The following is a 21,779-nucleotide window of genomic DNA, read 5'->3' on the forward strand; positions in this document are numbered from 1 at the left end:
GCCCCATCTCTAGTCTGATCCTTGCCGTCTCCTCAGCTGCCTCTTGACCTCTTCTTGTCCGCCTGAACCTCTTCTCAGCCTCTCTCGTCCGTCCTCATCTCTAATTTCATCAGCCGCTGCTTGACCTCTTCTCTGCCTTGCCTTGTCCATCCGAACCCCTCTAATCTTGTCAGCACCCCCCTGAGTCTAACCCCCAGATCTATATATACCTTTTCTTCTCTCCACTCAAATCTCAGGGCTTCTTGCACCCACTCACCAAGCTAATCCGTTAGCCAGGGCTGCAGCTGGTGGGGGGAGGGGGGTGCTCGAGCAGCTCGTGCCTCCGCACAGGCTACACCAGAGCCCAGCATCTCTCAGATACCTCCGCTCAGGTCGGAGGGAGCTGGGGGCTTTTCCCCCCAGCTGTCTGACCTGGCATCTTGTACAGCCCATGGGGCTTTCTGGCTCAGCTGAAGCAGAGGGGGAGGGGAAGAGACCCTGAGGGCCTAAGGCTTTCTAATCTCAGCCTAAAGGTAGGGTCCCCAAATCAAAATAAATTTCCACACCCCTTAAGTAAAATATACTATATCACTTCCCCATAAAGGTGCTCAGTGAATGCCTACGTTATTACTGAATAATAATGCTAGATTAATAAAGGCACACTTTGATAAGTGCTATTTAATAGATTTAAAAAAAATTTTTTTTTAGTATCTAGAGGATCTGAAGAAAGAATGGGAAGGGAGGGAGGGAGGAAGTTCATCGTGGTCAGGCTACCCCAAGATGAGTCCAGGCTTCATGTGAACTCAGAGCAAAAGCCTTTTGTGAGAAGAGACACTTGTGCCCCCCGTGGCTAGTAACAGAGGAAAGACATTGTAGTATAGTGAAAATCACTGAATTTAGAGTGAGCTTTTTGTTGCTCAGTCGTGTCTGAGTTTTGGAGACCACATTTGGGGCTTTCTTGGCAAAGATACTAGAATGGATTGCCTTTTCCTTCTCCAGTTCATTTTTACAGACGAGGAAACTCAGGATTAAGGTCACACAGTTAATAAAGGCACATTTGAACTCAGGTCTTCTTGACTACAAGTCCAGCATACTCTCTCCACTGTCCCACCTAACTGCCCTAAAGTGAGCTAGCCTGCTACTTACTTACTTTATGATGTAAGGTTTTGATTTCTTCACCTGCACAGTAAGGGGACAGGACTAGATGAACACTGAGGTCCCTTACAGCTCTAAATCGATGATTAGGTAAAGTCTTTTCCAATCAATCAACAAGCATCTATTAAGTGTCAGGCATTTCACTAGTCACTGGAGATATGAAGACAAAGAACAAAATAATTCCTACCCTCAAGCTTACATTCCATTAAGGGAATATAAATGCATATGAAAATATACAAGAACTAAATATAAAGAGAATTAATACAAATGAATGCAAAATGGCAAATGAAATACAAGGAAGTCTGAGAGTCCTCAGGTCATTAATAGCTGAGGGAGGGGATGGAATATACTACCATCTATAAAAAAAAGTGATTGCAGTGGCAAATCATCACCTCAAGGACAGACTGGAGGAGGTTAAGTGGGTTAACCTACGCAAGGGTCAATTACTAACTCTAAACTACCCTCTCCCAGGATCCCAGCAGAAGTCACTGGCAGACCCGCACAAGAAGCACAGAAAAGATTCCTCGAGACAAAGTGGAGCAATTAATAAAGCAGCAGCAGTGCACATAAGCAGATGGGATTCAAATATCACACAATTGACCCTAGGCCCCCCCTAATTCCACCTTTCTCTTAAATTTGGGGATAAGGCAAGTGAAGAAGACCGTTTTCGGTGTTTCTTTAACTTCCTCTCGGTTTCTCTAGGTAACCGTGTCCATTTACTATGTTTTCTTTTCTACTCTCCCTCTCCGCTTTTCCAGGGCCAGCATCAAAAGAATAGTGTTTCCCAGGTGTTTATTTTCGTCCCGGTGGGGCTGCGGTGTTTTAGCAGTTGTTGCTCTTAGAGGTTGGAAGCCAAAGTAGATAGAGTGACGAAAGGAGAAGAGGGGGCCTAGAAAACGCGTGTCTGAGAGCTTGCCAACAAGTGAGGGGCAGCGGAGGGCGGGCACTGGGAATTTGGAGAGTGTAGAAGGAGCGGGTGGAACGGGGTATAGAGTGAGGTGGAGAAGACCGAGGCTCAGGCAGAGAAAGGGAATACTAAGAGTGACCGGCGTGGAACAAACGAAAGAAAAGGCCATCGAAAACCGGCCGAGGACCTAAGAGGCGGGGTGGGCTGGGGGGAGCAGCGGAGGAGTGGGGTGGTGTCTGGGGGGTGGAGAGGGTTGGGCGGGGCTCTGGGCTGCACCTTGCCTATTCTTTCGCCCGCTCCCTCTCTCCACCCCAGGGGCCGCCTGTGCCCGCCCCTCCCTGCCCCTCCTTCCATGCAATAAGGGGAGCGGAGGGGGGAGGGGAGGGGAGAGGGGGAGCCGCGCTGTAGCACCTACGGAGAGCAGAGACGGGCCGGCCGTCGGGGGTGAGGGGGGGGGGGCAGAAGATCCGGGACATCCCCGGACCGGGCCGTAGCGCGCGGGGCGCTCCCCCTTGACAGCGGGGAGAAGGGGGGGGGGCCCCGCCGACGCTCCCAGGCCGGCACACCTGGCTCTCCGGAGCTACGGCTGCGCGCGCGTTTCCTGGAGCGCTCCTGCCCGTCGGGCCGGCCCGGAGCCCAAGCCAGCATGGCCTTCCTGGAGCCGTGGACTTGGGTGCTGCTGCTGCTGCTGCTCGCCCTGCCGCTGCTCAGCCGAACTGCCAACTTCTACTTCAAGATCGGCTCCTACTGCGTGTTATGCGTGGTGTTCTCTTTCTTGGCCTGCGTGGTCTGCTTCCTGCGCCATGGGGGCCGCACCGTGCGCAACATGAGGCAAGTTGGGCACCAGGCTGCACTGGGGTCGGGGGTCGGGGGTCCGGGAGCCGCGCCTGCTGCGGGCGCACTCTGTGCAGTTGCTTCCAGGGCAACTCCTTCCGCTTTTCTAACTTTCTATTTCTTCCCTTTCCCTTCTTCCTGCCCCGCCTGCCCCAGCTTCCTGGCGGCTCCCGTCCTGGACAACTCTGGGAGAAGCCGCGTTGAATCCCTAGCCCGCTTCCCTCCCCTCCGGGCTGCAAACTTTCTCCTCTGTTCTTTCAGTGGTTCCGGGTTCCGGAGGGGTCGGGGGAGAGACCACGTTGTGGTCACTGGAGAAGCAGTCGTCATAATGTCCAGCGCCCTGCTTGAGCCCTCTCTCCCCTCCTACCTGTCTATCTGCCGAGGACAGCCAGACAACCCTCTCTTCCCCTATCCCTTGTATCTCTGGGGGTGGGAGGCAGGGGAGAGTTGGGAAGGGAAGGTATATGGAAAATCTTCCTTCTGGCCCTAGTAAAGAAAGAGTGGCGAGGAAGAGGGTGCGGAGAGATTGGTACCCCTTTTGAATTGAAAAGGGGCATGTCCTAGCTTGGGTTCTTGGAACAGGAGGCTGGGGCGGGGGGGGGAGCTTCCTGGTCCAGCTGTAGGTCTTAGAATGCCCAGAGCTGGAGGGGAGCTTCGAAATCGACCAATTAAACTCCTTCCTTCTCACGGTGGAGGAAACGGGGAATCCTTAGGTAGGAAGTGACTTGCCCCCAAGGTTACACTTGAAATGAGTCAGTACAGCGACTGAGCCGGGTCATTAAAGCCCACAAGTCCAGACCTTATTCAGTGCTTCGAAGGGAGAGGGAGCCCAAAGCTACATCGGTGAAAAGCAGGACATAGGAGAACGCTGGTAACTCTGGTCAAGAGTCTTAAGTCTCCCCTCCCCTTTAAGGGCAGTCCTTTTTCCTAGGTGGAAATGGGAACGACAGGAGTATCTAACCGTTCCCAATTCTACCCCCACCCCTTCCCCAAGACCTATGGGAAGGAATATCAATTTCTGTATTACATGTTGAAAAAGCATATTGAGGAAAAGATGGTCGGGGAGTTTGGGGAAATTTAATAGCTTCCAAGTTTAGTGAAGGAAGTAGGGATGGAATGTTCCTCCTGGTAAAGTTCATTCTTAACAGTCACTTGAGCTGACTAACCAAGGCTAGACTCCATACGCTTTGTAGCCCAGGTGCCACACCCATCCCAAATCAGGCATCAGCTGAGATCGGTAAATCATTCAATGGCCAATGAATGATCAGCCCACTTCCTTAAAGCTAGGTGGAGCAGAGGCTTCTGGAATGGATTAGATGGGTGTTGTGTTGTTTTGGGGTTTTTTAGGGAAATTCTTTTTTGTCTTACTGGCCTTTGAAAAAGTCCTAGTGTTTGTATCACTACATTTCCTTCTTTGTCCCACAATGAGGGTTTCTGGCCCCTTTTGCAAATCTTAAAGTTATATACACGTCAGTAGTTAATATTTTTATCATCCTTATCATTAATTCTACCGTTGAAGCCAGCTGTCTAAGGGGAGTTGGGAGTGGGGTGGGGTGGGGAGGAAGTCATTCTGGTCAGTCTCCAGAGGCAGTGTGCCGGTTTGGGCCCAGTAGGATCCATAGGATCATGAATGTAAAGCTGGAAGAGCCCTTGGAAGCTATCTAGTTCAGCCCCCTAAAATTTGACAGATGAGGAAATTGAACCCTAAAGAGATGAAGTGATTTGCTCAAGGTCACATAGGATTATAAATTTAGTAGTGGAAAGGAATCTTAGAGACTGTGCAGCCTCCTTCCTTTTACAAAGGAGGAAACCGAGACCCAAGGACAGAGCCAGCTGAAACCAGCTCTGTGGAGCCAGTTGTTACATTTCAAATGTGAGTTTTTACACCTCAGAAATTGGCAGATGCTATAAATCAGGACTTGATAGATTTTATTGTATAGACCAATGATGTCAAATTCATGGAGACAGAAAAGCACAAACTAACATCTTTGTTTTATTGTACTTTTGATTACTTTGTTCAACATTTCCCAGTTGCATTTTAAATCTGGTTCAGACATGCTCAGACCTCTTGAGGGCAGCAAGTTTGACACCTTGTGGTTTAGACTTAAGAAAGTGATAGGACAAATCTAAGTAATGCAAAATGAACTTAAAAGTGTTTCTTGGCCACTTTTTTTTTCTTCAGAGAGCCAGTTGTTAAACATTTCCCAGTATACCTCAGCCCAAAGAGGTGAAGCAGTTTGCCCAAAGTCATGTAGAATCATTGATTTGGGGAGGGATCTTAGAGGTCATCTAGTGTATCACCTTCATTTGGCCAAAATCACACTAAGTAAAAGCTACTAGAACCCAAAATCAAGCTCAGATCTTAAGACTATGCTTTCCACCACCTCATAATTGCCTCATGGGCTTTTGCTGAGCAAGAGTCCCTGTAAAGAAATGTTATGCCCTAACTTACCCTCACTTTCCTTCTTTTTGTATGTTGTCTTCAACTGGTCTGACATCCAGTCAGGTATCTTTCTCCCCTGCACCCCCCCACTTTAGTTTTACAGATGGGAAACCATAAGCCCAGAGAGAGAAAGGGACTATGTGGTCACATGGAGTGAGTGGCAGAGCAGGCCTCCTGATCCACAGTCCAGTGATTTTTTTTTCCCCAACTGTACTTGGCTGTGTAAGTTGAGCTAGGATCTTCCTGTTCTCCTGGGTCCTGTTGGTTTCAGTGGGTGTAAGCACATATTCAAACCTCTACTCAGCAGCCCTATGGGAATAGATCTTATGACCCCCTCCAGAGCTCCTACAGGAAAGAAAGAGATACTGTTGGGAGACAGGCACTACATAAGCATCATCTGTAGAGCTTCTGTTCTGGAAGATGCCCCAGGAGTAATTGAGTGAAAAGGGTCCCCTTTTCACCAGGGCAGATAATGGTCCTCCCTGTATTGGACCCATGCCCTGTTGGCTCTGAGAGTGTTGCACCAATGTTATTGGCTGTTCAGAGGGCAAATGACTCAGCAAACATTTGTTAAGTACTAACTCCTTAATCTCGGGCTTTTGCCTTTCTTTTTATCCCCATACTTGGCACAGCACCAGGCATGTAACTGGTGGGGGAGGGATAAGGGCTTATTAAGCACCCACTATGTGCCAGGCACTGTGCCAAGTGCTTTACAAATATTATCTCATTTGAGCTCACAACAACCCTTTTTAGATATGTGCTGTTGGAAACTGAAACAGACTTAACCAAGGTCATACAGCTAGTAAGAGTTTGAGGTTGCATTTGAACTCTGGACTTTTTTGACTCAGGGCCCAGTGCTTTATTCATTATACCACCTAACTGCATCCTAGTAGGCACTTAATAAGTGTTCCTAGATTGTGGGCAAAGCCCTGTTATTAATGCCATTTAATAAGCAGAACCCAGAGGTTTTCTTTTCTCTTTGTAAAGAACTGAAATTGAACAAGTTCCCCTCCTTGTTTTTCACAGTTAAAATTTGGAGTCTAAACTGAAGGTGGGAAATCTAATGAATCCACAGGCCCAGTTTAGCCAGTACCAGTCAAATCCAATCCAAGGATGACTGTTGCTCAAAGTGAATGACACCGAAACTAGATAGAATTGAAATAATCTCTAACCAAATGGTCTAAGCTCTTCCCCATCTTGTTTGACTTGGGGGGAGGGAGAAGGGCACATGGGAACTTGGAACTGTTCAGACCACAGTGGTGTTTTCTTGAGCATTGACCTGTGGTGTGTATAGTGGGGGGAGGTGGTTATGCCAATTGTGAGAGGCCTAGGGTGTACTAGGATATGGTAACACTTAGCACATGAGATGATTCTATTCAATTCAATTTTAAAAGCATTGATCAAATACCTACTAATGTGCCAGGCATTGTGCTAGGCACTAAGTTTTACGGGGACAAAATCAAACAGTTCCAGCCCTCTCCTGTGGGAGGTGAGGGACAGCATGAATACGGATAAGCCAATGCAAAATCTACACTAGACCATTTCCGGGAAAGTGGGGTGGAGAGCACTAATGGGGGAGGGGGGGAGATCAGGAAAGGCCTCCTCTTGGGGAGTGATTCTTGAGCTAAGTATTAGTGATTCTGGGAGCCAGAATGTCTAAGGGGAAACTGCAAGTAAGCCACTATTTACCATTTCTGAGTCCTGTTAATGGGCAAGGCCTTCTTTTGAGAATTTCTGTATTTTTCTTCCAACCCTTCCTGCGGTGATACTAACTGAGCACTTCAAAGAATTTATTGTATCCTTTAAGGCTTCCTGCCTATTCTGGCCTGGACTAAAGGACAAGGAGAATGGCTGGGCAGTTTATGTAACTTGCTTTGTGGCATCTCTCCTCTCCCCCACCCCCACTCCACCCTAGGTTTCTAGAGCCCTTGTATGCCTCCAGGGGTATTGTCACCCACCCCAATTATATAATATTCGATTTAGATAATGCTCTAGTTCCAGACATTCTGGATTCTCTTTCACATTTCTTTCCCTCCCTACAGAAAGAAAAATCCTGTGCTAGTCGATTTCTCCTGGTAGATATGCTAAACTAATGGAGCTTAAGGATTAATGAGTATCCTTAATGGTGGAGTTTTCAGATCTTCTAGCTGGCACTTGGGGAAGATGATCATTTGAAAAAGAGGATGAGACTTTCTGAGACCCCCTGATAATTTGCTACCTATTTTTCTCCTTTAAGGTGGTACCTTCCTTGGTTACACTAATCAACTAGTTTTCAGTTAAGGGGATGTTTTGGGGAACTAGGTCAGACTGTCATTCAAAGTCATTGGTTCTTGCTTTGTCATTTACAACAATAGAAAGAAGGGAAGGGGGGAGAGGGATGTAGTCCGCTGGGGCCCAGGTCTGAGGTTTTATGGCCTGAGGGTAGCAAAGAGAGAAGTAGCTGAGAGGCTGTATAGAATTCTTAAGCGTCTTAAGCTTTTTCCACTCCCCACCTCTTTTCGCTATAAAATAGGTATACAAATCAAACATTTATTGCCAAATTTTTCTTGACCCCAACCCACAGTTTAAGAAGCTTTGCTATAGACTGAAGCCAGTGGAGAAACACATAGACTGAGGGATTCCTTAATAGAGCTTTACCCTGTACTGATTGTGTGGTCTAGACCAATTGCAGGGGGGAGATTTAGCTTTTTCTGGGTCATTCTCCCCTCCCCCTCCTTTCCCCGTCTCTCTTCCCCACTGTGGTAGACTGGCTGTTCCTGAGTACCTTCTCTCAAGGGAATTTGCATTGTCCCAGGAAGAGGGGTTGCAGGCTTCTGGTATTTTCCAGCCTCAAAGAGATTGTGATTTACCCCCACACAATCATTGGCAGAAATGGGATTCGAGAACCCGGATTCATTGTCCAAATCCAGAGCTCTTTTCTACTACCCCGGATGCGGCCCAGAGAAGCTTTTAAACCTTATAATTATCAAAACCTGGGGAGTGAGCGACTCCTTGGAAGGATTCGTTAACGAGGAGTTGTCCCAGAGAGAGGGAACCTTCGCTAATCATGTTCGGTGGGGCAAGCTTTCACTCCTTTCTCAGTACATGGTGTCTCTTACGCCGTACATTTGTTCCCCTTGTTTTGGTCTGCCCAATCAGAAGGAAGGGGAACTTTTTATTCCCCCCCCCCTCCCCAAAGCTCAACCTTCCCAGAGAGAGGCTTCTGTGAAGCAGGAAGAGTATGATATATATATCAAAATGCCTTCTTAGAGGGGTGTTAGTGCTCATTGGCCATTTAACTAGATTTTAACCCAGATTAGATAAACAAAAGCATACTTTTAAGATGAATCCACATTGGCTGGGCCAGCTATTATGCCAGTGTGGTTGACCAAGTCAGTTGATAGATTTCTTGAGTCACTGCTTTTCCTCAGTCCTCCCTAAGAATTTGGGGTCACAAAGCAGACATGATCGATTAAGGAGGGGAACACTCAACTGTGACTTTTTTTTCTTTTTCTCTTTTTTTTGTGGGGCAGTGAGGGTTAAGTGACTTGCCTACGGTCACACAGCTAGTAAGTGTCAAGTGTCCGAGGCCGGCTTTGAACTCGGATCCTCCTGAATCCAGGGCTGGTGCTTTATCCACTGTGCCACCTAGCTTCCCCCTCAACTGTGACTTAATGAAGCCAGCATAGGATTATTCCTACCGAGCTCTGCTCCAGGCTAAGATTCCTAAATTTAATTCCTGGAATTGAACAGGGATAATTCAACACAGAGCCATCCATGTTCTCTCCTTTCCTCCGGTCCCATTTAGCCCTTTCTCCCTTTTGATCAGTAAGTACAATTTTGCAAGACTGGATCCCTGCCCTTGGATAGAGCATGGGCTCTATCCAAGCTCGAAACCTGGAGCAGGCAGTGGTTAGAAGCTGATGTCTAAATAGAAGAGTCTCACATCTTCCAAAGAGGAGGCCTCTTTGCCTACTTATTCTTGGTTTGCGTTGGGTCTTTTCTGTTCTTGTGAACACAACCTCAAAAGGAGCTAAGGTCTCTACACAGAGCCAAACCCCAGGCAACTCCATAAGGAAGGAATTCCCTTCCTACAACTCCTTATTTTTGCACCTTTCCCACTACTCCACATATCCCCTTCCAAATCAGTGCTTGGTCCTTTCTTCTCTTCCTCCCTAATCCCATCAAAACCTATTCTGTTGATTCCAGGGTTCACTCTCTAAATGAGGCTCAAGGTCTTTAGCTAAAAGGATGAGCCACCAATAGTTCACAAGCATTTATTAAGCACTTACTATGCTAAATCCTGGGGCTACAAGAAAAGCCAACAAACAAACAAAATAATCCCTGCCTTCAAGTACTGTGTATTTTAAATGAGGGGACCCCATGTAAATACATATAAATACATATAGGTACATATAAAATGTATACAGATCATTTAAAAGGCATTAGCAGCTGGGATGTATGGACCAGGAAAGGTCTCCTGTAGAAGAAGGGATATGAACTGAGTCTTTTGTAAAAATAGTATTTTTATTTTATTTTTCCAATTACATGTAAAGATAGTTTTCAGCATTCATTTTTGTAAAATTTTGAGTTCCAGATTTTTCTCCCTACCTCCCTTCCCTCCTGCTTCCTGAAGCCAGCAAGCAATCTGACATAGGTTATACAATACAATCATGTTAAACATATTTCCACATCATTCAGAACAAAAGGAAAAAACGTAAGAAAGAAACAAGTGAAAATAGTATCCTTTGATCTGTATTCAGACACCATAGTTCTTTTTTTGTTTTTGTTTTTGTTTTTGCAGGGCAATGAGGGTTAAGTGACTTGCCCAGAGTCACACAGTTAGTTAAGTGTCAAGTGTCTGAGGCTGGATTTGAACTCAGGTCCTCCTGAATCCAAGGCCACTGCTTTATCCACTGCACCACCTAGCTGCCCTAACATAGTTCTTTTTAATGGATGCAGAGAGCATTTTCCATCATGAGTCTTTTGGGTCATTGTATTGCTCAGAAGAGCTGATCATCACTCTATTGCTGTTATTGTGTACAATGTTCGCTTCATTCTGCTCACTTCACTCAACATCAGTTCATATAAGTCTTTCTGGATTTTTCTGAAATCTGCCTGCTCATCATTTCTTACAGCACAATAGTATTCCATTCCATTCATATGCCACAACTTGATCAACTGAGTCTAGAAGGAAACCAGAGAGACAGAGAAAGGCAAGTGACTTAACCACCTCCTTGTTTCTCAGTGTCCCCGTCTGTCAATGAGGAGTTGGACTGGATGGCCTCTGTTACACCTTACACCTCTAGGTCTATGGGCCTTCTGTACAGTATTTTATTTTTATTTTTATTTTTATTTTTTCACTTTTTAAATTTTTTTCAGTATTTTCAAGATATTTACTTGCCAGCCACTACTTCAGAAGTGGCGGTAAGACTGTGCCCAAGACCTGTGATGGTACAATGGAAGAGAGCACTGAATTTAGAATCAAAGGGCCCAGATTCTGATACTTATCTGTATTAAGTTGGACAACCTCTTTGGGTCTCAGTTTTTCTCATCTGTAAAACAAAGGGATTTGACTAGATAGCCTCCAGGGGTCCTTCTGCCTCCAAATCTATGATCCTATATAATGCTATTTACTATCAGTTGCCCTTATGTCTAGTAAGAGGGAGTTAAGTTAAAATTGGAGGACTATGTGCTAGCAGACCTATGATGAAATAGATTACCTTTCCCCTACTGAACAGAGGGGATCATGGTGAAAGATGATACTATTATGCTGCTTCCCTGAAGGAAGATAGCAGTAGCACATCTAGAAAATGAGCCAAATTGAAGGAATTTGGGGGGGGGGGTTGTATTTTTTGGATAAATGTCATCGGTCTGGATGCTAAGGGGCCAGTAGAAAGAACAATTTTCTTCCTCCCAGGTTCTCACTTTGCAGGAACTCCTTTCTTTTTTCTAGGCATTGAGGACAGTACAGAGTTTTGAATATACTAAGAGTCTCTATAAGAGGATCATTGTGCTGCTTTCTCAAGTACAGGGAAGAACTGTGGCGGTGGTTTATCTGATTGTGTAAAAAGTCTTATCCTAAACCCTACTTCACATCTTAGAAGGAGAGAAATGGATTGGACAGCTCACACTAAAAAACAAGGGTCGTTATTAAGGTTAACCTTGAACATCTTCCAGACTAGCTAGTGCTGACCTGGGGAGGGAGGCTAATTTGAATCTACTGCAGTATGATGGAAAGAGCCTTGGATTTGTAAGACAAAAGAGAACTGTGTTTGAATCCTATCACTGAGTCTCAAGTTGTCCATTGGCAATTCTGGTGGAGATAGTCGGCCAACAAGAATTGATTAAGTTCTTACTATGGTCTAGGCACTGTACTAAGTACTGGGTACACAAGAAAAAGAAAAAAGCCCAAAACACAGACCCTGCTCTCAAGGAGCTCATATTCTAAAAGGGGAGATAAATTATCTCATAGGAAAGGCACTACTAGAATGGGAATAAGAGAAGGATGGGGAGAGGCTTCCTGCAGAAGGTGAGGAAAGGGAACTGTCTTGGTCTGGGGGAATCATCCAGTAAAAAGCCCTGGATTGGGGTGGGTGTTGTATTTGAGGAATAGCAAAAAGACCAGCATCTCTGGATGGCAAAGTACATGAAGGAGAGTAAATTTTAAGATGACCAAAAGATAGAAAGGGGCCAGGTTGTGAAGCATTTTAAATGCCAAAGAGAGGATCTTCTATTTGATCCTGGAGATCATAGCCACTAGAATTTATTAGGTCAGGGAGTGATGGTCAGACCTTTGCTTTAGAAAAATCACTTTGGCAGCCGAGTGGACGATGGATTAGAGTGGGGAGAGGCTTGAGGTAGGGAGACCAACCAGAAAGTATTGAAGTAGCCCCAGTATGAAGGTGATAAGGGCCTGCACCAAGGTAGTGGCTATGTAAAAGAAGAGAATGGGACACATAGGAGAGATGTTGAGAAGATAGACATGACTTAGCAACAGATTACGTGAGGGTAAGGGTAAATGAGGAGGCAAGGATGACAATCAGAGTAACCGGGAGGATAGTTCACAGCAGCATAGACATTGGGACATGTTGAATTTGACGTTCACTATACATTAAAGGAAAAAAAATCATTTGGTGATGTGAGATTGGAAATCAGGAAAAAGTTAGGACTAAAGAGAAATAGATCTCAGCATGGACATAACTGAGCCCATGGTAACTTATGAGATCAGTGAGAAGGAGAAGAGGGCCTGTGAATGAGCCTTGGGGGACATTCACAGTTTGTGGGGGACAAGAGTAGTCAGAACGTGAAGAGGGGATCAGTCATAAAAACATAGACTAGAGTAAGTATCCAGCTGAAGAGGGAGATCAGTAGTGTTAGAGCTTGCAGAGAGGTCAAGAAGGATGAGGACAGAGAAGAGGCCATTGAATTTGGCAATTACAAGATTATTGATGACTTTGGAGAGGGCAGTTTCAATTGCATGAAAGGGTCAAAAGCCAGATTGCAAAAGGTTTAGAAGAGACTGAGAGGGAAAAAAAAGGAGGAACCAAGTGTAGGCTATTTTCTCAAGGAGTTTATCCACAAAGGGAAGGAGAGATGTAGACTGGTAAATTTGCAGGGATAGCTGGATTAAGTGAGGGCTTTTAAGGATGGAGAAGGCACAGGCATGTTTAGAGGTAGTAGGGAAGTAGTCTGGAGGTAGGAAGAGATTGAGGATTAGTGAGGATGGTGTGTAATTTAAAATTCTAAATGTGGGTTCTAATCTGTCCCCCCTCCAGTTTTGGGGGGAAACTGGCCAAAATCACTGATAAATGAGTTTAGTTTTTTTAAGGGTTTATTAAAAAGATATAAGAGGGGGGCAGCTAGGTGGTGCAGTGGATAAAGCACCGGCCCTGGATTCAGGAGGACCTGAGTTCCAATCCGGCCTCAGGCACTTGACACTTACTATCTGTGTGACCCTGGGCAAGTCACTTAACCTCCATTGCCCTGCAAAAAAAAAAAAAAGATATAAGATAGTAAAGACAGAAAGATCAAGAACAGTTTTCTTATAGCATGGAAATCCTAGCCTTCCTAAACCTCCCACTTCTGAAGTCCTCTGCCACCACGCCGATGTCTCACACCAAAACAGAGAGAACCCCAACAATTTGGCCATCCAAATTCTGCTTGAAGATGATCTCTCATGGGGAGGGATCAAGGAGGGGAGATAGCCTTTGCTTTTTTTGTTTTGTTTTGTTGTTTTTGTGGGGCAATGGGGGTTAAGCGACTTGCCCAGGGTCACAGAGCTGGTAAGTGTCGGGTATCTGAGGCCGGATTTGAACTCAGGTACTCCTGAATCCAGGGCCAGTGCTCTATCCACTGCGCCACCCAGCCGCCCCCTAGCCTTTGCTTTTTAAGGAAGGCTATTCCACTTTTGGACAACTCTGATAGAAAAATTGCTGCCTGAGGAAAACTCTCAAATCTATGAGACAGTTGCTATTATTACCCCAATTTCATCATTGAGGAAACTGAGGCAGAGAGAAGATTAGATTACTTGTCCAGGGTTACACAGTAGTAAGTACCTGAGGCAGGATTTGAACTCAAGTCTTCCTGACAGAGAGACTTGAATATTAGGCTACCCACATTCTTGGTCCTTTTCCACCAATTTAAGTTCCTTCTCTCCCAGGGACAAAATCTTCCCCTTTTTTTCCATACAATCTCACATATGTTCTTAGGCTTGGAGTGGTAAGAAACCTCTGTTGCTGTTCATTTGTCTTGGTCATTTCCAACTCTTCATGGCCCCATTTGGGGCTACTGCCCAAGAATTAAGTCCAATGCCCTCATTTTACAGATAGGAAAACTGATTCCAAGAGAAGTGAAGTGAGTTTCCAAAGGCCACCAAGGTAGGAATGGCTGGGCAAGAATTTGAATCCAGTCTCTCTTGCTCCAAAAGCCAGGGCTTTTTCCATTGAGCACACTGCTTCCTCATCACACGAAGTTGTTTGGGTCTGTCCCAGAACAAAACTATGTCCAGGAAAGATGACTCAACTTTGGGACCATCCAGTGAAGTCTGTAGCAAAGCTAAGACTAGAATCTAGCCTTCCTGATTTCTAGTCAGTCCATGGTTCTTTCCGGTACACTGAATCTCAGCACCAGTATATCCATGTGTTTGTACCTCTCCCTTTCTTTCTGTCCTATAACTTATGTTTATTTTCTCTGCTTTTGCCTTACCCCATTACTCAGACTGGTCTGTTGCTCTGGTCATCACTGAAGTAGGTAGGTAAAGAAAGAAGAAAACAAGCATTTATTAAGTGCCTATATATACCAGGCACTTTGCAAATATTTTATTCTCACAACAACCCTGAGGTATTTGCTCTTATTATCCTCATTTTATAGCTGAGGAAACAGAGGCAGAGAGGTTAAATGACTTGCCACAGGTTACACAGCCAGTAAGTGTCTGAGGCTGGATTTAATAATAATAATAATAGCTAACATTTATACAGTGCTTACTGTGTGCTAGGCACTGTGTTAAGGGCTTTACAATTACTATTTCATTTGATCCTTATAACAGCCCTCCAAAGTAGGTGCTGTTATTACCTCCCTTTTTACAAATGAGGAAACTTTGGCAAACAGGTTAAGTAACTTGCCCAGGGTCACAAAGCTAGTAGGTGTCTGAGACTGAATTTGAACTTGGGTCTTCTGAACTCACAGTCACTATCTTCTCTCCTATAGTATCATCAAGAGATTTGTCCGAATTTTTAAGTACTTTTATGGCATTCGATTGGAGGCCCACGGTCAAGAGAAACTGCATGAGGACAAGCCATGTGTCATCATCTCCAACCACCAGAGCATCCTGGATATGATTGGTAAGCTGGGCCCCTCCCTTCTGAATTCTAGGTTAGGAGTTAGGAAGACTTAGAAGGACAGTGCCTTAGAAACTTGCTTGTGTAGCAAGTCCTCCCTTCCTACATTTCACAAACTGCTGACTCACTTAAGTGCAGGGTGTGTTGCTAAGCAAGGATGCTATTTTAGGTGGGCAAGAGAGTCTGTACCTGGATGGGGCGGAGGTTGGCTCACTAAAAAGAGCCAGGATCCTTCCTTGGGCTGATTTTCTTGAGTCTTTGTACTCTTAGAGCATGACTGGGCAGGGAGGGGAAAGATAACATTTTTAAATTGTATATTTCATTTCATCAGAAGATAGCTCATAACTCATGATTTTATTTAGGATTTCTTCTCACTTTATTTATTTGATTGGATTTGTTGCAATCATTACTAAGCTAATCTTTTTTTTTTTTTTTTTTTTGGTGAGGCAATTGGGATTAAGTGACTGGCCCCGGGTCACACAGCTAGTAAGTGTTAAGTGTCTGAGGCCAGATTTGAACTCAGGTCCTCCTGACTCCACAGCTGGTGCTCTATCCACTGCGCCACCTAGCTGCCTCTTATTTTTTTTTTTTAAGTGAGGCAATTGGGGTTAAGTGACTTGCCCAGGGTCACACAGCTAGTTAAGTGTCTGAGGCCAGATTTGAACTCAGGTCCTCCTGACTCCAGGGCTGGTGCTCTATCCACTGTGGCACCTAGCTGCCCCCTAAGCTAATCATTTTTTTAATTATTCATTTTATTTTTAAAAGAAGGCCTCTTTAGGGTCTGGGCACACCTTATATGATTCTTTTTTGCTTCTCTTCTGTCCTACTTTTCACATAATCTGCACGTAGCCAGTCTAAATGACTCAGTATTTCCAAGACCCTCCCTGTGCTTTCCTGGCATCTCCACGCCCCTCATTCATTCATTCTATTCCCTCTGCCTAGAATGGTTGTTATTACGCTTCTTTGGAGGCAGTCACAGTGGATACGCTTGCTGTGCCAGGGAGCATCTAGGGTGAGAGGGTGATTTCCTTTTCTCTCTCTCTGACTTTGCCCTGGTTGTAGGTCTGATGGAGATCCTCCCAAGAAACTGCATCCAAATCGCCAAGCGGGAGCTGCTTTTCACGGGCCCTGTGGGTCTAATCATGTACCTTGGGGGTGTCATCTTCATCAACAGAAAGCGGACAAGCACAGCCATGTCAGCAATGGAGGAGGTTGGAAACATTTTGGTTCAGAAGAATGTGAGTCTGGCTTGGTGTCAAAGGTGAAGTAGGGGTCCATACCAAAGGGGAGGTGGGGCATGCTAGAAACCTGGACATTTCTGTTTCTAGAAGTTCAGGGCACAGGGTTCTAGTTCTGGCTCTGATGCTCACAGGCTGTGTGGCCTTAGTAAAGTTACAGAAAGGTTACTATCTGAGCCTCATTTTCTCTGATGAGTCTCTAGGTGAGTCAGGACTTTTTATCAGAGGTGTCATAGAAGGGATTTCTGCATAAGGTGGGAGTGTGGGCAAGAGAGTCTTTAAGGTCTCTTCCATGGCTAAGATTCTAGAGTTTTGCGATCCTTAAAGGGGGGGGATATCAGAGATAAACTTTTTCTCCCTCTTTTTTCTTCCTCTGTGACAGCTGAAAGTGTGGATTTATCCCGAGGGAACACGGAATGGAAGTTGTGACCTTTTGCCATTTAAGAAGGGTGCCTTTTATCTGGCTGTCCAGGCCCAGGTGACGCATTTGGGGACAAGTTGGGGAAAGGCTTCCTTCAAGGGCCATCTTCTGTCTGGGAAGGCTAGGATCTGGGATGAGGGTGCAGGGTGAGGCAGTTAGGGCAATCCAGGATATGGTCTTGTTTCCCCGTCTTTGTATGTCCAGTGCCTAGCTCAGTTCCTGGAACTTAGTATGGGGCTTCATCAATATTTGATGGACAATCTTCCTCTTTCCACAACCTTCGGATCTCAAACTTTATTCCTAGCCAGTCAAAGAATAGTCACTCGGGCAGCTAGGTAGCACAGTAGATAGAGCACCGGCCCTGGCATCAGGAAGACCTGAGTTCAAATCCGGCCTCAGACCCTGGGCAAGTCACTTAACCCCAATTACCTCACCAAAAAAAAAAGGATAGTCATTCAATAGTTCCTCTAGGAGTGGGAGAAACAAACATTTAAGTGCCTACTATGTGCCAGGCCCCATGCTGAGTGCTAGGGGTAAAAAAAAGAGGCTAAAGATACTTCCTGCCCTCAAGGAGTTTACAATCTAATGGGAGAGAGACCACCACAACAAATATATACAAACAAGCTAATTAGTCGAATTAGCAAATAACAGAGGGAAGACACTGGAATTAAGAGGGATTGGGAAAGGCTTCCTAAAGAAGATGAGATGTTTTAGTTGAGACCTAAGGTCTCAACTAAAGCCAGGAGGCTGAAAATAAAGAGGGAGGGCATTTCAGGAATGGGGGATAACCTGAGCCAAGAAATGAAGTGTCTTGTTCATGGAATACCAAGGAGGCCATTGTCACTGGATCCAAGTGTATGTGGCAAGGAGTAAGGTGCAGGAAGAGGGGAAGGTAAGAGGATGCTATGGTATGAGAGGCCTTGAATGCCAAGCAGAAGATTTTGTATTTAATCCTGGAGGCAATAGGAAATTTACTGAATAGGGGAGTGTGATGACATGGTCAGACCTGTATTTTAGGAAACACTACTTTAATGGCCAAATGGAGAATGGATTGGAGTGGGGAGAGACTTGAGGCAGGCAGATCCATGAAGACTGAGTATAAGCTGATGAGTGTGCCCCTGAGTGATGGCAATGTTAAGGAGAGAGGGGAATCCTATTCAAGAGATGTTATAAAGGTAAAATCGACAGACATTATCAAGAGATTGGATATGGAGGCTGAGCAATCCAGTATGACTCCTAAGTTTTGAGCCTGAGGGCCTGGGAGGTTGGTGTTGCCCTCTATAGTAATTGGGAAGGTAGGGAGGATTTAGGAGGAAAGATAATGAGTTCCAGTTTTGCATATGTTGATTTTAAATCTACTTAATCATAGATTTGAAAATCATCAGCATAGAAATGGTCATTAAATCCTTGGGACCTGTTGAGATCACCAAGGAAAGTAGTATAGAGAGAGAAGAGAAGAGAAGAGGGCCCGGGAGAGAGCCCTGAAGGATACCTGTGGTTAAAAGGTATGATTTGGATAAGGATCCAGATCAGCAGTCAGGTAGGAAATCAGGAGAAAATGATATCCTGAAAACCTGGAGAGAAGTGAGCATGGAGGAGGAGAGATAGATCAACAGTTATCAAAGGTCAAGGAAAATGAGGTTTGCCATTGGATTTGGCCACTAAGAAATCATTGGTAACTTTGGAGAGCACAATTTTAGTGGGATGATATGGTTGAAAGCCACAATGAGAGGAGAGAAAGTGGAGGTACCTATAGACAGTCTTTTCACAAGGTGTTCAGCCACAAAGGGAGGAAGAGATGTAGGACAATAGTTAAGAGGGATGGAAGGATCAGGTGATGGTTTTTTGAGGATGGGGAAGACATGGTCATTTATAGATACTAATGAATGAGCCAGCATAGGGGAAAGATTGAAAATAAATGATAGAGGTGGAGTGGAAGAGGGGGCAGCTGGAAAGAATGGAATCACTTGAGCAGGTAGAAAGGTTGGCTTTGATAAGGAGTAAGGCTACCTCATGTGAGATAGGGGTGAAAGAGGACATAGTGGCAGAAGGCATTTGAGTGATTTGAGATGATAAAGAGGGGAGAAGCAGAAGTTCACAGCAAATAGTCTCAAATTTTTCTGTAAAATGTAAAACAAGGCTCTGAGCTCAGGGTGGAGGAGAGGGAACTATGGGATAAAAAGTTTTGCATAGTGGGATAGTAAATTAATAAGCCAGATAGAAGAATTGCCTAGCAGCAGGGAGGGCCCAGTGGCGGTTAACATCAATTTGATGCGGACCCAATTAGAATGGGTGTGTAATTTTTCTCTACCTTCCTTCAATGGCACACTGTGTAGGTGGGCAGGCAATGAATGGTGGGGGTGATCCAAGGCTGAGGCTTGGCAGGGCATAACTGGTGAAAAAAGTAGAGCTAGGGATTCAAAAGAAGAGGACAATATCAAGTTGAATTGGTTCGCCAAGGGGTCAAGATGGGGAAATGAGGAGAGAAGAGTAGCAAGTAGTAGAGATGGTCTGAGAATTAGAAAGTTAAGGGATTGGAGGTTATAGTGTGGAAGAAGAGTAAGGTTTTACAAGGAAAAACAAAGGGAAAGGTGAAAAGCCAATAGATTATAATAAGATAAAGGAATTTTGGAGTTCTTGAATGTGGATGAAGTACATTTGTCGACGATGACAAGGTCAGGGGTATGACTGTCTTTGTGGCTGAGGTGAACTGGAGGTGTAGCTCATGGAAAGTGAGCAGGTTGAGGAACTGGATGGTGTGTTTGAGGGAGAGTTATATATATGTTGAAATCCTATGGTAGGACAGGAGTTGGAGAAAAGAGAAGATTGTGAGCTATGTACTGAGCTCATTGAAGAAGGAAGGGGAGTGGCTTAGAGATCTGTAGACAACAGCTGCCAGGATTTCGATTGGATAATAATGATGAATAGCATGAACTTCAAAGGAGCAGAAGTGACTGAGTGATGGGAATAGGAGGAGAAGCTGGAAGTAGCATTGGGGAGCAAAGAATTTTCCAGCTTCCCTTCCTTGACCAGTGAGCTGAGGGAGATGAGTGAAAGTGCAGGCACTTGAGGATGGCCAAAGAAGCTGTGTCATTATTGGGGAGCCAGGTTTTGGGAATAGCCAGTAGATCCAAGAAGCAGGAAAGGAAAAGATTTAGGATGAAGGGAAATTTGTTTCCTCTGTGGAGCAGGAAAGAGCAAGCATTCCAGGTAATGCATCGAAATGGCTGGATGGTATTTGGTTGAAACTTTGAGGTGGTAGGATTGAGGGTGTGGGAATAAAGGAATTGGTGGGGGGAGGGCAGGAGGGAAGGAAAGAGTTTGGATGATGACTAGAGGGTTTCAGAGAGTCACTGGAATGTGAAGGGTATGACCAGGTATAAGAATGTTCATCACTAGGTGGAGGGTGCCATGCCACTTCCCAAAGGAGGCTGGAAATCAGACTGGAGGCAAGTGCGGTACAAGGCAGCAGTCAGATGATCAGCTGGGAGGCCCTGCTTCATTATCCCTCTTCCTTCCAAAGGGTGGAGATGAGGCAAGAAAAAGGGCAGAGCCAGAGATGAAAGTTGAATCAGATTACACTGTTCAAGTTCTGATGTCCCAGTGGCAAAGGGCTTCTCAAGTGGTGTCCAGTTGGTCTGAATGGAATTCTCCACTCTGCCCTGTTTCTCAGCTGTTCCAAAAGGGATCACAAGATAGTGGACTCCATTTTTAGCTTTGCTTTTAAAGCCCCTTTGGCTAACAGCCGTTGGCTTTGGGGTTCCTGAAGGGGGGAACATCTTTTCTATGGAAAGCAGGGGGTTGTTTCTAGAGGAGCCAGGCACATTCAGGCAGACACTCCCCAAAAGAGGTCTAGAAATGGCAGGGTGTCACGTGATCTTATCAGCCTCCACTAATGATGGAGGAAAAACTCAGCTGGGAAGTGGGTAGGCTGGCTAGTGCTTGGGTTTTATTTGGCAACAGGTGAAGATGGGGTGGCTGGCTTAGGCTTTCTCAGGCTCATCCCTGGGGGAGGTGGGGGAAGCCTTATAAATGAATGGTTCCCTGGGCCTGTTGCCAAGGGAGTAGCCCTGAGAGACATGCTTGAGGCCAGGGGGAGGCCTGCCCCATTCAGCCTGTCCCACTACGAGAGCCCTGTGTTTTTGTCTCTCTCTGGCATGTTTTCATTGGTGGCTTGTTTACCTCACCCTAGGTGCCAATCATTCCTGTGGTATATTCATCATTCTCTTCCTTCTACCAGCCAGAGAAGAAAATCTTCACATCAGGTACTTCACTCGCCTCCCTGGCTATATTTGTGAATGTGTCTCTCCATCTTTAACCCCTTTCCTTGATCTGTTTCTCCCTCCTTGGCTGTTATGGATGTTGACCATGAAGATCTGAGCTCCAGTTAGTTTTGTTTTTATTGAGCCCCTGTGCCAGTTATTATAGAAAGGTTTTTGCTCTCACACTTCCCCAGGCCAGCTTGAAATCTGGCTGGTATGGGAGAGGAGTGAAACCCCAATTCTCTCCTCATCCCTGAGGGCACGCAGTTTGGGATGGTGGAACAAGTGACCTAGTTCCCTCCTTCCCCCATTTTACAGATGAGGAAACAGAGGCCTAAGAAGGGAAGGAGCGGGGCAGCTAGATGGCGCAGTGGATAGAGCACCAGCCCTGGACTCAGGAGTACCTGAGTTCAAATCCGGCCTTAGACACTTAACACTTACTAGCTGTGTGACCCTGGGCAAGTCACTTAACCCCAACTGCCTCACTAAAAAAAAAAAAAAGGGAAGGAGCTTGGCCTGTCCAAGATCACACAGCTGGTTTACAGCAGGGTGGGGGATCAGAAACCAGGTCTCTCAAACTCCAGGCTAGTAGTCTTTCTTATCTGCCCCAGGGCTCTTGAACCTTGGCTCCAAGGTCTTTCTCTACAATCTGGAGGATGAGCAACCCATCAGACCTGCCTTCCCCTAGGGACCTAATACACAGAAGGCACAATGCTGACCTG

The 21,779-nt window shown here is 45.5% G+C and overlaps 1 protein-coding gene across 4 annotated transcripts in view; it reads left to right on the top strand.

The window, feature by feature from the left end:
- Positions 1–2,446: 2,446 nt before the first annotated feature.
- Positions 2,447–21,779, top strand: part of AGPAT2 (1-acylglycerol-3-phosphate O-acyltransferase 2) — a 41,763-nt gene continuing 22,430 nt past the window's right edge. For all 4 annotated transcript variants that reach the window (XM_043984178.1, XM_043984180.1, XM_043984181.1 and 1 more), the window contains exons 1-5: positions 2,447–2,872; positions 15,006–15,139; positions 16,199–16,374; positions 16,757–16,852; positions 20,988–21,060. In XM_043984178.1, coding sequence (XP_043840113.1) covers positions 2,688–2,872; positions 15,006–15,139; positions 16,199–16,374; positions 16,757–16,852; positions 20,988–21,060 — 664 coding nt within the window. In that variant the 5' untranslated portion in view covers positions 2,447–2,687. The remainder of the gene's footprint in view (positions 2,873–15,005; positions 15,140–16,198; positions 16,375–16,756; positions 16,853–20,987; positions 21,061–21,779) is intronic.

The sequence above is a fragment of the Dromiciops gliroides genome, chromosome 2, assembly GCF_019393635.1.
Source record: "Dromiciops gliroides isolate mDroGli1 chromosome 2, mDroGli1.pri, whole genome shotgun sequence".
NCBI classification, from domain to species: domain Eukaryota; kingdom Metazoa; phylum Chordata; class Mammalia; order Microbiotheria; family Microbiotheriidae; genus Dromiciops; species Dromiciops gliroides.